The 13149-nt window shown below is 59.3% G+C and overlaps 2 protein-coding genes across 3 annotated transcripts in view; one reads left to right on the top strand and one right to left on the bottom strand.

The window, feature by feature from the left end:
• Positions 1 to 314: 314 nt before the first annotated feature.
• HSD11B2 (hydroxysteroid 11-beta dehydrogenase 2) lies at positions 315 to 5849 on the top strand. 2 transcript variants are annotated; one of them, XM_019755841.2, is made up of 5 exons: positions 315 to 714; positions 3990 to 4202; positions 4317 to 4502; positions 4598 to 4735; positions 4911 to 5849. In XM_019755841.2, the coding sequence occupies exons 1-5, from the start codon at positions 450 to 452 to the stop codon at positions 5318 to 5320; spliced, it is 1212 nt and encodes a 403-aa protein (XP_019611400.2). In that variant the 5' UTR covers positions 315 to 449; the 3' UTR covers positions 5321 to 5849. The 2 variants fall into 2 exon arrangements, with proteins under 2 accessions (XP_019611400.2, XP_019611393.2); XM_019755834.2 differs by having other exon boundaries at positions 4598 to 4741.
• Positions 5850 to 6296: 447 nt separating this feature from the next.
• The window catches only part of ATP6V0D1 (ATPase H+ transporting V0 subunit d1), a 39730-nt gene continuing 32877 nt past the window's right edge, over positions 6297 to 13149 (bottom strand). The window contains exons 3-8 of the mRNA XM_019755855.3: positions 12297 to 12475; positions 10840 to 10919; positions 7458 to 7535; positions 7170 to 7346; positions 6995 to 7072; positions 6297 to 6899 (exon numbers count right to left, since the gene is read on the bottom strand). Of these exons, the coding sequence (XP_019611414.1) occupies positions 6738 to 6899; positions 6995 to 7072; positions 7170 to 7346; positions 7458 to 7535; positions 10840 to 10919; positions 12297 to 12475 (754 nt within the window). The 3' untranslated portion in view covers positions 6297 to 6737. The remainder of the gene's footprint in view (positions 6900 to 6994; positions 7073 to 7169; positions 7347 to 7457; positions 7536 to 10839; positions 10920 to 12296; positions 12476 to 13149) is intronic.

Below are 13149 nucleotides of genomic sequence, written 5' to 3'. Positions count from 1 at the left end.
CACCTGGGAGCGGCGGCTCAGCAGCCGGAGCGCGCGTGTGGGAGGCGCCGGGGTGAGTGGATGCGGCCCACGAGGGCTAGACCCACCGGCCCTCACCTCAGCGCGGCCCGCGGCGAGGAGGCTCCTCCTCAAGTAACTTTGGGACTTTGTTCCGGCTTCTTCGAAAGCGGATCTGGCCGCGGGGGCGGGGAGGAGGCGGGGGCACCTGCCCCGCAAGGGGTGCCAGGAGAGAAGTGGAGGAAAGCCCCACCCCCTCCCCGCCTCCGCTCCGCCCTCTCCCCGCCCCCCGGGCTCTTTATAGGCTCGGCCCGAGGGCGAACCGTAAAGGCGAGTATTTCTCCTACCCCTGGCCGTTGTCTGCTGCACCCGGCGCCCCTCATCCAGGCCCCGAGTTCCTATTCCTGCCCTCCAGCCCGGCCACCACCCCAGCCCGTCCCAGCCCCGCTGCCATGGAGCGCTGGCCTTGGCCGTCGGGCGGCGCCTGGCTGCTAGTGGCTGCCCGTGCGCTGTTGCAGCTGCTGCGCGCAGACCTGCGCCTGGGCCGCCCGCTGTTGGCGGCACTGGCACTGCTGGCCGCGCTCGACTGGCTGTGCCAGCGCCTGCTGCCCCCGCTGGCCGCACTCGCCGTGCTGGCCGCCGCCGGCTGGATCGCGTTGTCCTGCCTGGCACGCCCGCCGCGCCTGCCTGTGGCCACTCGCGCGGTGCTCATCACCGGTGAGTGCGCGGGGCGCGGAGCCGCGGGGACTCCAGGCTCAAGGGCGGGACCGGACACCCAGAGGGCTCCCATGGGCACAGTAAGGCAAGGCGGGACCCCCAGCGCAGGAGTAGGAGTCCCCCTCCTCTAGGTGCAAGGAGCGAACCAAGTAGGAAGCAAGGCACCTCCCCAAGTCCTGGTTAACTGCCTGCCGCTGTAGGGAGTGTTGGAGGGAAGAAGAGGCAGGAGTGGGCAGGTGGGCAGGGGAAAGTGGTGGCTGAGAAAGACGGAGTCTCCTGGAGTTTGGGGTTTATGCTAATACCCCTCCCCAAGAGAGCGAACTACCTGAGGAACTTCAGAGGATCGTCACCCCTTGAGCTCTGCTAAACGTCTGCATGTGGGATGCCTCATCTCTTCCCTGGGGCCAGAGGAAGGCACTTAGACAGGCAGTTGGGACGCCTACCCCTCCATCCCCCCCACGCCCCCGCAATGGGCTGGGATCCTGAGGTCACAGCTGAGCATTCAGCTGCCTCACAGATCCCTCCTCCCACCCCCAAACTGCGAGGTAGCCTCCAGATCCTGCACCCAGCACCCCACCCACAGTTCTCCTGGTCCTCTATGCCTAGGAAGGAGATCTTGGAGACCTGGGCTCAGGTGCCTCTGGCCGCCTGGCTGAGCTCCCTTTGTCTGGAGCAGGAAATAAATCTGTCAGCAGATCAAGGGAAGGGGAAGGGGGGCTGAGGCCCAGTCGGAAGTGAGGAGGGGGAGTAAGGCTGGGGGCAGTGGCTCCATTGTATGGGGGAAGGGCAGCCTAGTCTGTCCCCCAGTCACCATGGCTTTGGACAGGTGCTCTTGGCTCTGCCTTTGAATTGGGCTCGGGCTGGGGGCAGCCCCCAGACTGGCTTCTCAGAGACCTCAGTCCAGAGGGGGGCCCTACATGATCAGATGGAGCTGGGAGAATTTCCCCGAGGAGACTATCCTTGAGCTGGACCTCAGAGGATGAGTGGAGATAGGTGGAGTATGGAAGGTGTTTTGTATCAGACAGAGGGTGCAGAACAAAGACTTGAGGTAGGAATGAGCATGGCCTGGATAAGGGACAGTCAGTAACCAGTCTGGCTGCTGGGATGTGGTGGGATGTGAGGTTGTTTCCTCAGACGGGGCCTTGAATGCTGGGCATGAAGCCAGACTGTACTGAGGCGGGGTGGCACAAAGGCTTTGCGCTTCAAGCAAAGAGAGTGGAGATAGAACAGGGCTCAGACTGGATGGGAGAGACTTGAGTTCAGGGTACAGTGTGAAGCCTCAGGGGACCCCAGTTTCAGGCATTTGAGGGAGATGACAGACCCTCCTGGTATGAAGCAGGGACTAGATTGTGATCTGCCCCCAGGGATGTGGCAGCTCCCCTCTTGCCTTCTAATTTGTGAGCTGCCTCAACAGGACCCAGGACATGTGCAGGTACTCGTGTTCCCTGAGATCTCACTTCAGGCCTCGGTGCCGCTGCTTTGCTTCTCCTAGCCTTGAGCCTGAGAGGGAAGTGAGAGGAGCCTTCTGTGACTTGAGCTCTCCATCTCTGGTTCCAAAGCCCCACAATGGAGGTGGAGGGAGGCGAAGAGGACTGCCAAGCCCACCCCATCTAAGCATCAGATGTAGGCCTTCAAGTTTCTCAATGCCCCCAAACTCTGGGGGTTTCATCACCTGACTGCTAGGCAAGTAGGTGACCAGGCCCTGCCTCACCTGCCAGAACTGCCACCCACCCCTCTCTGAGAATGCCCCTGAGAACTACTGGCCAAGGCTATTCCTGGAGCTCAGCCCTGGCAGGGTTTGGGCTGAGTAGCTGGGTGCCTTGTGTGCATATCTGTGCACTGATGGGTAGCAGGGGTCTCATGGGAGTGAGCCCATGTGTTACTCACTTCTCACTGCAGGTAAGTTGGAAGTATATACGGGTATTGAGTGTGTGCAGGTGAACAAGAGGGTGTGCAAGGTGTGGGTAACTGTGCTGGGATAGCAGAAGTAAGGCTCCTGGAAGCCTCAGTTACCCTGTCTGCTCTGGGGGATAGCTTAGACAAGGGGTTCACTCCCCTCGACCAGCCAGACTTGCCCAGGAAGAACCTCTCAGACTGGACTGGCTGGCAGGCCCCCAGCCACACAAAGCCAAGCTCACAGGCCCCTGCCCAGCTTGGTCGTCTGAGCTGGGGCAGTGGGGGTGTGGGGGTGGGCGGGGAGCCATCCAGGAATGGGGAGGCGGGAGGGGGGGAGGCTAGTGAGGGAGGAGCCTCCATCCACAAAACTAGGATCAAATGGATCAAGAAAGTGGGGATTTATTAGACTCTCACTCTGGCTCTGCCTAGTGGTTCCTCTCTCTACATACCAAAGACAGGAAGTTAAGCCTTCAAGAATGGTAATTGACCTCAGGTCACACTTCCGTGAGTGTGGGAAGGGATTCAAATGCAGGTCTGTTCTCCATCCATCATTGTCCTTGTTCTGGAGGCAAGTGGTCTTGGGGCTCAGAGAATGCCCCACTGTTGCCACTGATTGGAATTCCAAGGGTGTGGGGTCACGGGGGAGGCCAGGATGGGCCTCCAGCTTGCCTAGAGCCTGGAACAACAGTAGGGGGTATTGAGGCTAGGAAGGGAAGCTGGGCTCAGGTTGGGCAGGGCCTAGAGAATGAGAGTAGAGGGCTTGGCCTTCATTCTCGAAGCTGTGGCGGGTTTGGAAAGGTTTTCAGCAGCAGAGTGATAGTCATTTTTGGAACGATCCCTCTGGCTACTTAGGTAGAAAATAGGTTCTAGGGGCGAGATGGGACAGGACTAAAGAGGGGACTGCTTCGGTGATCAGGTAAGAAGAAGAAGCCTGGGCAAGGGCAGCGAGAAAAGGGAGGCTGTGCAGTTAATACTGAACATTCCAGCTGAGGCCTGATATCATAGGCAGAAACACATCGGGGCTGGATCTGAGTCTCCCGCAGACCTGGGATACAGTCCCGACCTTACTCTTTGCTGGCTGAGTGACTTGGGAAGCCACTTAACAATACTAAGTCTCAGTTTCCTCACCTGTAAGCCATCTTTGATGGGGTCACTATGGGGAGTCAGGGAGATCACAGCTGTGAGAGTTGACACTCAGGTGCTTAGCCAGAGGAGCAAAGCCTGCCAGAGATGGGCCCAGGAAAGGAGTGAGGGCTGCTGACTGCTGGTAGGTTGGGTGTCCAGGGGCCTGGATCCAATCCGGACCCTGGTGATCTTGGGGTTGTCTCAGGCTGGATTGGGCCACAGTGGAAGTTCACTGGCTGCCCTGCCCTGGCCAGGCTGTGACTCTGGTTTTGGCAAGGAGGCGGCCAAGAAGCTAGATGCCATGGGCTTCACGGTGCTGGCCACTGTGTTGGACTTGGAGAGCCCCGGTGCCCTGGAGCTACGTGCCTGCTGCTCCCCTAACCTAAGGCTGCTGCAGATGGACCTGACCAAGCCAGCTGACATTAGCCATGCACTGGAGTTCACCAAAGCCCATACCACCAGCACGGGTCAGTAGGCACGGCTCCCCCAGGAGAGAGGTGGCTGGGTGGGTGTGGAGGGGCAGGGATTAGAGGGTTGCTGTCGGGCTGACCCCCGTTTCCCTCCTTGTTCCATGCCCTCAGGTTTGTGGGGCCTGGTCAACAATGCAGGCTTCAATGATGTGGTGGCTGACGCAGAGCTGTCCCCAGTGGCCACGTTCCGCAGCTGCATGGAGGTGAATTTCTTCGGCGCACTGCAGCTGACCAAGGGCCTCTTGCCACTTTTGCGCCGTTCGAGGGGTCGCATAGTGACTGTGGGCAGCCCAGCAGGTGAGTGTACCCGCACACTGCAGCGGAAAAGGAGCTGCTCGGGATGCTGGAGCCTGTGGCCCAGGCTCAGCTGCCCACCCTCAATCCACCCCCAGGAGACATGCCATATCCCTGCTTGGGTGCCTACGGGACCTCCAAAGCGGCCCTGGTGCTGCTCATGGACACATTCAACTGTGAACTTCTGCCCTGGGGGGTCAAGGTCAGCGTCATCCAGCCTGGCTGTTTCAAGACAGGTGAAGGTCAGGGTTTGGGGTAAAAGCCTGGGGCTGGGAAGAGGGGTGTGGTGGTGGTCTTATCTGGGGCGGGCACCAGTCTGAAGAATGGGCATGACTTTGGCAGAAGGCAGGTCTCTGGTGGGATAGGTAGGCCTGAGTCTGGCTTTGGCTGACCTTTCCACTCCTTCCCCAGAGTCAGTACGAAAACTGGACCACTGGGAGCGGCGCAAGCAACTGCTACTCGCTAACCTGCCCCAAGAGTTGCTGCAGGCCTATGGCGAGGACTACATTGAGCATTTGTATGGACAGTTCCTGCATTCGCTGCGCCTGGCGATGCCCGACCTCAGCCCGGTTGTAGATGCCATCATTGATGCGCTGTTGGCAGCTCAGCCCCGCCGTCGCTATTACCCCGGCCGTGGCCTGGGGCTCATGTACTTCATCCACTACTACCTGCCCGAGAGCCTGCGGCGCCGCTTCCTGCAAGCCTTCTTCATCAGTCCTTGTCTGCCAAGAGCTCTGCAGCCTGGCCAGCCCAGCCCTACCCAGGGTGCAGTCCAGGGCCCAGACTCAAACCTGGGCCTTTCCCCCACGGGAGCCCACTGAGCAGTGTACACATATGGCCTAGCTGCTCCAGCAGAGGCGGTCCCATGAACCCTTGACCCTCCCCTGGGCATTGTGACCCCCAAGTCTGCCCTAGAGCCTACCCACTGCCAATGCCCCAGGCCAGGCCTGGTGAGGCTGAGGCTTCTCTACTGCTTCAAGAGCCTAAACAGACCCTCTGGGGCACAAGGCTCCACCCTGCACCTTGGAAAACCCAGGTGGATGGGGAGTTTAGTGCAAGACGTAGTTGTAGCATTTGACAGCATCCCGCAGACAGTGCCTCTGCAAACTAAGGAGTGATGGGGTAGGTTGGGGACCCCCCTCAGAATTACTTCTCAGCACAGTACCTCAGTGCTGCAATTCAAAGGATGACTCCCAACTGTTTCTTGACTGGATCAAGAATTAGGGCCCCAATCACCCACTCCAAGCCCCACAAGCCACAGGGAGGCTGCACATCCTACTTGCCTGATTGCCATTTTTTAAATAAAGATATATTTTTATTTCTCCTAGAATGGGGGAGATACTCTTTGGAGGGGGTGACAGACTGTGGCTGTATGACATTGGGAACTGCATGGGGAACCCCTGGAGCTCAGTCTGGGCACAGACTGTGGTTCCCACCTACACCCTTCATTGACCTTGGGCAGGTCATTTATCCCTAGGTTGGTGTTTCCTCCTAGTGGAAGGGGGTGATGACCCTGGCCACGGGGGTGGTGGGGCTCAGTGAAGCAAACAGGGAGGCCGGGTCTCTCCAGGGCCAGGACCCAAGCCTCTAGCAGAGGCTCCAGTGACTCCCCGGCCCTGGGGAATCTGGCGGCACAGGAGCAGGTCAGGGTCAGCCTGGGGCCGCCAACTGAGACTGACCAAAGAGGTAGAAGGCTGAGGCACGGTGGGAATGAGCCCAGTAAGGGTGCACCGAGCGAAGCTGGGGGTCTGGGACAGGAACTAGGGAGGGCCCAAAGCAGACAGCAGACAGCTGGGCTTAGAGAGGGCAGTTTATTGTTTAGACAGGCAGAGCTGAAGGAGGGGGACGCACAGCTCCTTCCCCCATGCCCCGACGACACACACACTATCCTTCCCCTGGGCCATGGCTCTGGGGGTGACCCACAGGGGAGAGGAGGCTCATATTGCCCCAGGGGTTCTCAAGTTAGGGAAGGGCACAGAAGTGAACACATGCTTCTCAGACATGTCAACGGCTGTAAACAGGGCTGAGGGGGACTTCCTTGATCTGGAGGGGGGCCTTGGTCCATCCTTGGTGGGGGGAGCATGTACCCAGTCCCTTTGTAAGCCCAAGAACAGAGGGTCAGGGAAGCTGGGCAGCCGCTAGGACAATGTGCTCCCCGCAGGGGAGGCAGGGGAGCTGTGGTCTTGGTCACAGCACACAAAGACACACACACACTTGTCGGGAGCCGGGGCCAGGCCACTAGAAGATGGGGATATAATTGTCAATCTTGGCGCGGTGGCGCTGGGCGATGCACTCGGCGATCCACACGATGTTGCGACACTCCTGCTCCTTGAGCTTCACAAAGGCGTAGAAGACACCAAAGTGGAACTGGTTCAGGAAGGCCAACTTGTTCAGTTTCACCTGTGGACAGAGGCAGGCATGGTGTGCAGCTGGCTGTGACTGCAGTCGGGCCTGAGCCACCAACCCCAACCTGGGACGGGAAGGCCCGCACGCACCTCATGCTCGAAGAATCGGTCCTCCAGGGTCTTGTCTCCAGGGTTGCTCCCTGCACCCTCGAAGAGCAGCTTGTACTCCTGGCCCAGGGGAGTAGCGGGAAGCATGAGGGCACTGTTGGGTGTGGGCTTGCGGGTACCTATATGCCCACCCCCCGCCTGTAGGCAGGGCACTCACCGGGTAGTAGTCAGCCACGTTCTTGACCTGTTCGTAGTCATCAGCCCGAGCCAGCTGGGCCAGGCCCTCTGGGTAAAGCCGCCCGCAGTGCGGAAAGAGCTTAGCACGGTCCTCCTTGGACAGCTCTGTGCCAAAGGAGTTGATGGTGATGATGAAGGCGCGGCGGTCTGCTTCAAACTGTGGGGCCAGTGCACATGCAAGGAGAGAGGGTGCAAGGAAGGCAGTAGCCAGTCAGTTGGCAGGGCTTCCCCCGGGGACCAGCCGGCAGGAGGGTGGGCAGGTACTCACCTCTAGGATGGGGCACATGGCATCAGCCGTTGTCCCGCCCAGTAGGGTACAGAACTTGTAGAAGGACTCCAGGTAGGCCTGTGCAGAGCATGGGGATTGTTCAGCCCAGGCAGGGAGCCTGGCGGGCCTGCCAGGCCTCCTACTCACCGTCCCCACCCTCCCACCCCAGCCCTTTCATGGGGAGTCCAAACATCACACCCATGCACTGGCCAGGGTAGCCCCATGTCAGAGCTTCTGAAACAGCCACAAACTCCAGCTATTAAACAGCCAAGCATCAGTAGCTTGCTGCCCTTTCCCTCACCCAGAAACAATTTCTGGCCAACTGTCTGCTGCATGGTGCAGTGCCCCCCACACCCTCATCCCATGGAAGGCCAGACTCAGAGAGGGTCTCTGTCTTCCCCATGCTGCTCTGCCTGCCTTTCCCCCCAGATCTCACCTCTTCAACCTCCGAAAACCACATGTCGATGGGCTAGTGAGGGAAGGTTACTCCTGAGAGTTCATGGAGATGGTCTGGTCTGGGTGCCCTGGTCCCTCTCGGCACCCCACCTTCCAGAACACCTCCTCCTCCCCCCATCCCCCAGGCACTATGCAGCAGGAACCAAATTGTCAGCCCAGTTCCTGCTGAAGGATGGTTATTGACTACACGGACGGAGGTCAGCCCATGTAGAGCAACGGCCGGACATACGGGCTGCCGACAGGAATGAACACTTCCTGCCCAAATTGGATCTGCTGGGCATGAGGAGAAGACACGTCAGCCCAGGCCCCAGGTCCTTCCCAGACCTAATAAAACCAGCCAGACACAAGCTTCCTTCCTTGCACCTCTCCATGTCAACGAAGGGGGGATTGTCTTATGGCCTCCCTGGGCAGCTCCCTTTACTCAGACCCTCCTGGGTCCCATCTGGTGGCATGGTCACAGGGACTCTGGCTTCACAGGCTAGATATAGGGACTATTCTTCTGAGTTGGGGGTAAGAGCTGGGAGGCATGGAAAGCCTTCTGTGCCACAATCTGCCCTCCAAGGTGTAGATCCAAGGTGTACCCACTACCCGCTGACTTGGGCCACTCGCTCTGCTGCCCCAACGGAGGAGGTGAGATGAGACCTAGTTGTCAACAAGCCCAGGCCCAGCCCGGCCAGCAGCACTGGGCAAGCTGGTCTCAGAGGAAGGCCTGAGGTGACCACTGGGCTCACAGGAAAGAAAAATCTAGGACAGGTCGGGGAGTAAGAAGCCTGGAGGGGAGAGTGGACCACGGCACAGAGGATCCCCAGGAATCAGAGGGCTTGGGTGGCAGAAACTGCTGCCAACCCTACCATAGCTTGGGGATACTGTTTAATCCTTCTGGTACTACCCCTAGCGCCCTCCTTCCCTGTGGCCAGCCAAGCTGGCGATGCCCAAATCCCTAGGCCTGCCCCTGTGGGGTCTGCAGTTCCTATGGGGAAGCCACCAGCCTTTGCCGAGAGGCTGACCCCAGGGTGGGGAGGCTAATGGGACAGGCCCAGAATCTCTTCTGGACGCTAGGGCAGCTGAAGAAACTGGCAAGACCCCAAAGGCCCAGGTACCAAGGTCACCTCCCCACCCCCACTCTGTGCCCTGGAGGAGTCTGCCAGCCCATGGCTGTGGCGCCAGCTGCCTACAGTTCCCACCCAGCAGGCGGCTGAGGGTCCGCCTAATCTCCCATCTGTGGCCACTGGGCTGGTACATCGCCTACTGGGCGGGTGGTCCTGGCACAGTGCCTACAGCATTAGATCGGTGTTTATGAGCTGGTGCCCCAGCAGCCCTCACCAGTGACTCCAGCTAGAACCAGTTAGGCCCGGTGTGTGGGTGAGGCTGGGGGGACAGCCGCACCCCTCACCCTGTCTCAGGGCAGGGAACCCGGCAACAGGCCAGCTGGGCAGGAGGGAACACACACACACACACACACACCCGCTGACTGGCTAGCCTGCCTCCCTACTAGCGAAGTGGAGGAGAAGACTTGCTCTGCAAACAGGCTGAGCCAGGTGTGATCCCCTGGGCGGCCAGTGTCTCACAAGTGGCTTCAGGCAACCTACCCTACTTCTCTGAGTCCTGTTTCCTCACCTTACACATGGGAATTCTGACACCTACCCAGCTCCTAGGGCAGTGCTAAGGATTGAAGGAGTTGATAGTCTCCCTCCCTCTGGCCTCCTCCCCTCTACCTGTCTCCCACATTGCAGCCAGGGGGCTTCCTGATGATACTCTGACCTTTTGGAAATCTTTGTTTGCTGGCCCTCTCCACAGGACAAAGTTCTAACTCCTGGTCTGGCATTCAAGGCCCTGGGTGACGTGATCCTATGCCTGCTTCTTTCTCTAGCCCTATCTCTTACTGTCCTTCTGGAACATGCCCTTCCACAGCAAACCGCCTGCCACTTGGCCCATGCTCCATGCTTGCTTCTGCATGTGCTGTTCCACTGCCTACACCACTGCTACCTCCAGGCAGGCCTTTTACCACCACCACACCCTCCCTGCTCTCTGGCCCAGAACTCTGCAGGGAGATGGGAGGGCCTGGGGCCTGGGCCCAGGCTGCAGCCGAGAATCAGCCCCCTACCACCAACTGGGGCAGGGGACCCTCACTGTAAAGCTCCACTAGACAGATGTTCTCAGGGTTAGGTCAGCAGGGCCCTGGGCCAGGGCTCTCCTCAGCCCTCCTTCGGGGCCTGCCCCCTGTTGACCCATGTTCCTGGCGGCAGTCCATCGGGGTCCTAGCACCAAAGCTCAGTACCCCACCACAACTAGAGCTCAGCCTATCCCAAATGTCCCTCACGGATGGGTCCCTGGCCAGCCCCCTTTCTCGGCTCCCAGCTCTGCTCCTAACTTCTAGGCCAGGGCAGTGCTGATAAAGCCCACTCTGTCTCCAGGGGTCACCGGCATGTGCCACAGCCTGGTGGGAAGCAGAAGGTAGGGGGGCTAAGAATGGTGGGACATGGCACTGGCTCTAGGTCTTGGAACCTGAGAGGGACACAGGGACCTGACTCCACCTGGCTGAGTCCCTCCCCTCACCATAGCTAAGCACACTGTTGTCTCTGCTCAATGCCTGTTCTTGCTGGCAACAGTCCAGGAGGGGTGAGCCTGAGAGCTATGGCCTGGGTGGTGGCCCATGACCCACCGGGATGCAGGGAGAGCAGCCATCCAGGAGCCAGCTCTGACAAGCCAAGCTGTGGAGCACCCGCCACTCCTGCTGATCTTATCTGGGCCCCCCGCGGGCACCACGGGATGGAGAACCTGTTCTATGCAGCCTTGTGTCCGTCACGGGAGCCAGAAAGCGAGTGGGAAAGCCCCTGGGGCTGGAGCCTGGTGCAGCTGCACCCTGCCCCGGCACCCCACGTCAGTCCCAGGCCCACCCACCTGCAGGCCAGCCCCCCACTGCTACCTTGTAGAGCGTGTTCCGGATGATCTCAATATTCATCTCATCGAGGTCCTGCTCTGAGATGCAGTCCTGGAAAAAAGCCGCTGGGATGGGGAGGAAAGGCTGGGCGTGAGGGTGGGTGAGTGCACTTAGCTTAGGTAAGAAGCCTGCTAATGTTCACCTGCCCCTGCTGGCACACAGGGCCCCTGCCACATGACCAGTCTGGCTGGGTATTGGGGGACCCCCACCCAATCTGGGCTATTGCCTTGGAAGTGGCAGGAGCAATACTCTGGGCTACGTGCACTGACCTGAGCTTCTCTTGCCTTCTTGCTCCTAAAACTGATTTATAAAGGAGGCAGCCAGCCACAACATGATCTAATCACCACTGGGGCAGACCCAAGCTCGGACTATGCCAGAGACAGCCTTGCAGGAGAGGCCATGACATCCTCGCTTCTGGAGGGGCAGCTGTGGATTTGGGGTCTGACGCCTACTTCTCTGCACCCCCACCCCCAAGAAAGCCTGAGGCCCACGTTTGGAAAAGCAGCCTTTTTCTCCTTAGGACAAGGAACGAGTTCGACAGCTGGGTGGGCATGGGCGAGAGACCCAAGGGGTCACTGTCTGGCCGGATGTAGAGGCCAGAGCAGGATACAGCCCCTCACCTCCAGGGGAGCCTGTGGACTCATTCATCTGTCTCGTTTTTCAAAGATGGAAACACTGAAGAAGCCCCCAACACCCCACAATTAGCTCAGTTACTGGGAGATTCTATGACAGATAAGGTCAGCAGGTAGGGCTCAGGCCTCTTTGTGTTGGATGAAGTGCAGCGTAGAGCCCAGTGATTCAACCCCGGTGGCTTCCTGGAGGTGATGCCGTGAGGACTAGGACACTGGCTATGAGGGCACTAGCTGATGATGGCCTCAGTGCCTTCTCCCCAGCCTCCACAGCAGGCAGGGGCCAGCACTGCCTAGGCGGAGTCCTGCAGGAAGCTCCCAGTTCCCCTTCCTTGGCCTCTAACATGAACCCTACATCCTGCCAGACACTGCCTGACCTGGCCCCTGGGACCTGCTTCATAGATGCAAATGAAGCTATTTGCTTCCCTCCTCTGCTCACGGGCAACCAACCACTCCCACCCTGCTTGGGGCCCCAGTGTGTAAGTGCTCCCAAGACTCTGAGGGAAACAGGTCTCTCTCCACTCTCCTTGAACTCAGCCCTCCTGTGCATTCTGAGAAATCATCCATTTCACAAAGATAGATGGTCTGAGTCAAGCCCTGAGGGTAGCCTGCCTGGCCCAGCAAAAGCAACAGCAAAGGAGAAGGCAGAGTGAGGAGGAGGCAATAGGAGGGGAAGTTGAGGTGAACACAGTGGTAAGCAGCAGCGGGCAGGGCTTGTACTCAGCTCAGGGTCATCCCTGGGGTTCCACACACCACACACTGAGGTGCTGGCACTGATGCCCACCTCCTCCCTCCTCCACCACAGCGGCTCACCCAGGGGCGTGTCCACCAGAATGGCATTGTAGAGCTCGGCAGGTGTCTGTGCAATGTTCACGGCCTCCATCTGCTCAAAGCTGCCCAGTGGGTGGCACTTGGGCACAAGCTCGGCGATCGAGCGCTGGTGCAGCGTGCCCGTGATGAGGAGGATCACGTTGTCAATCATGTAGCTGTAACTACAGGAGGCAGACAACAGCAGGCAGCCCGTTGGCGGGGCTGGAAGTCCGGACACCACGCCCCTGCCCGCACCCTGCACAGGCCACCAGCCCCTTGACAATGAATGCTACCTCGAGGCTGCTGCAGGTAAATGCCACTAGCTCATCTCCCTGCCCAAGAGTGCCCCCTACTCAAGTACCAGGAGCACAGGGCAGTCATGGCCCTTCCCTTGGTTGGCAGGAGGGAGTGGAATTCATGCCTCCCGAGTGATTGGGAAACAGATAACTACCCCACAGTGTGAGCGGTGTTCTGGACGGACATAGGAACCATGAGCATATGGAGGTGAGGCGCACTGGCCAGCCTGGGGGGTGCAAGAACTGGGAACAGGGAACAATGTGTGCAAAGGCCTGGAGGCGTTCACTAAGTGGTGGCCGCATTCGAGGAACTGAGCACAGTCAGCGTTGGCAGAGGGAAAGGAACCAGGGCAGTGCTGCCAGGAGGCTGGGGCCTGGTCCTGCAGGCTGGGCTGAGGGTCCTGCCTTCATTTTGAGCACAAGGGATCCGTGAGCAGGATGTAAGCAGGGAGTATCCAGTCCAGTTAGGGTCATTCAGAGGAGGAGGGGAAGATGGCAAAGGGAGGAAAGGCTGAGGGGTGGGGTGGAGACAAACTTCTCTAGGGAAGGCCAGAGGGGAG

Source organism: Rhinolophus sinicus, chromosome 8 (assembly GCF_057876585.1).
Source record: "Rhinolophus sinicus isolate RSI-liver-muscle chromosome 8, RSI-T2T, whole genome shotgun sequence".
Lineage (NCBI taxonomy): Eukaryota > Metazoa > Chordata > Mammalia > Chiroptera > Rhinolophidae > Rhinolophus > Rhinolophus sinicus.
This window is presented reverse-complemented; position numbering and strand designations above follow the sequence as displayed.

Coding starts and splice junctions, on each gene's coding strand:
- HSD11B2 (XM_019755834.2), top strand. CDS start 450: ATGGAGCGCTGGCCTTGGCCGTCGGGCGGCGCCTGGCTGCTAGTGGCT. Junction 715..3,989: donor TCGCGCGGTGCTCATCACCG/GTGAGTGCGCGG, acceptor TGCCCTGGCCAG/GCTGTGACTCTGGTTTTGGC. Junction 4,503..4,597: donor GACTGTGGGCAGCCCAGCAG/GTGAGTGTACCC, acceptor ATCCACCCCCAG/GAGACATGCCATATCCCTGC.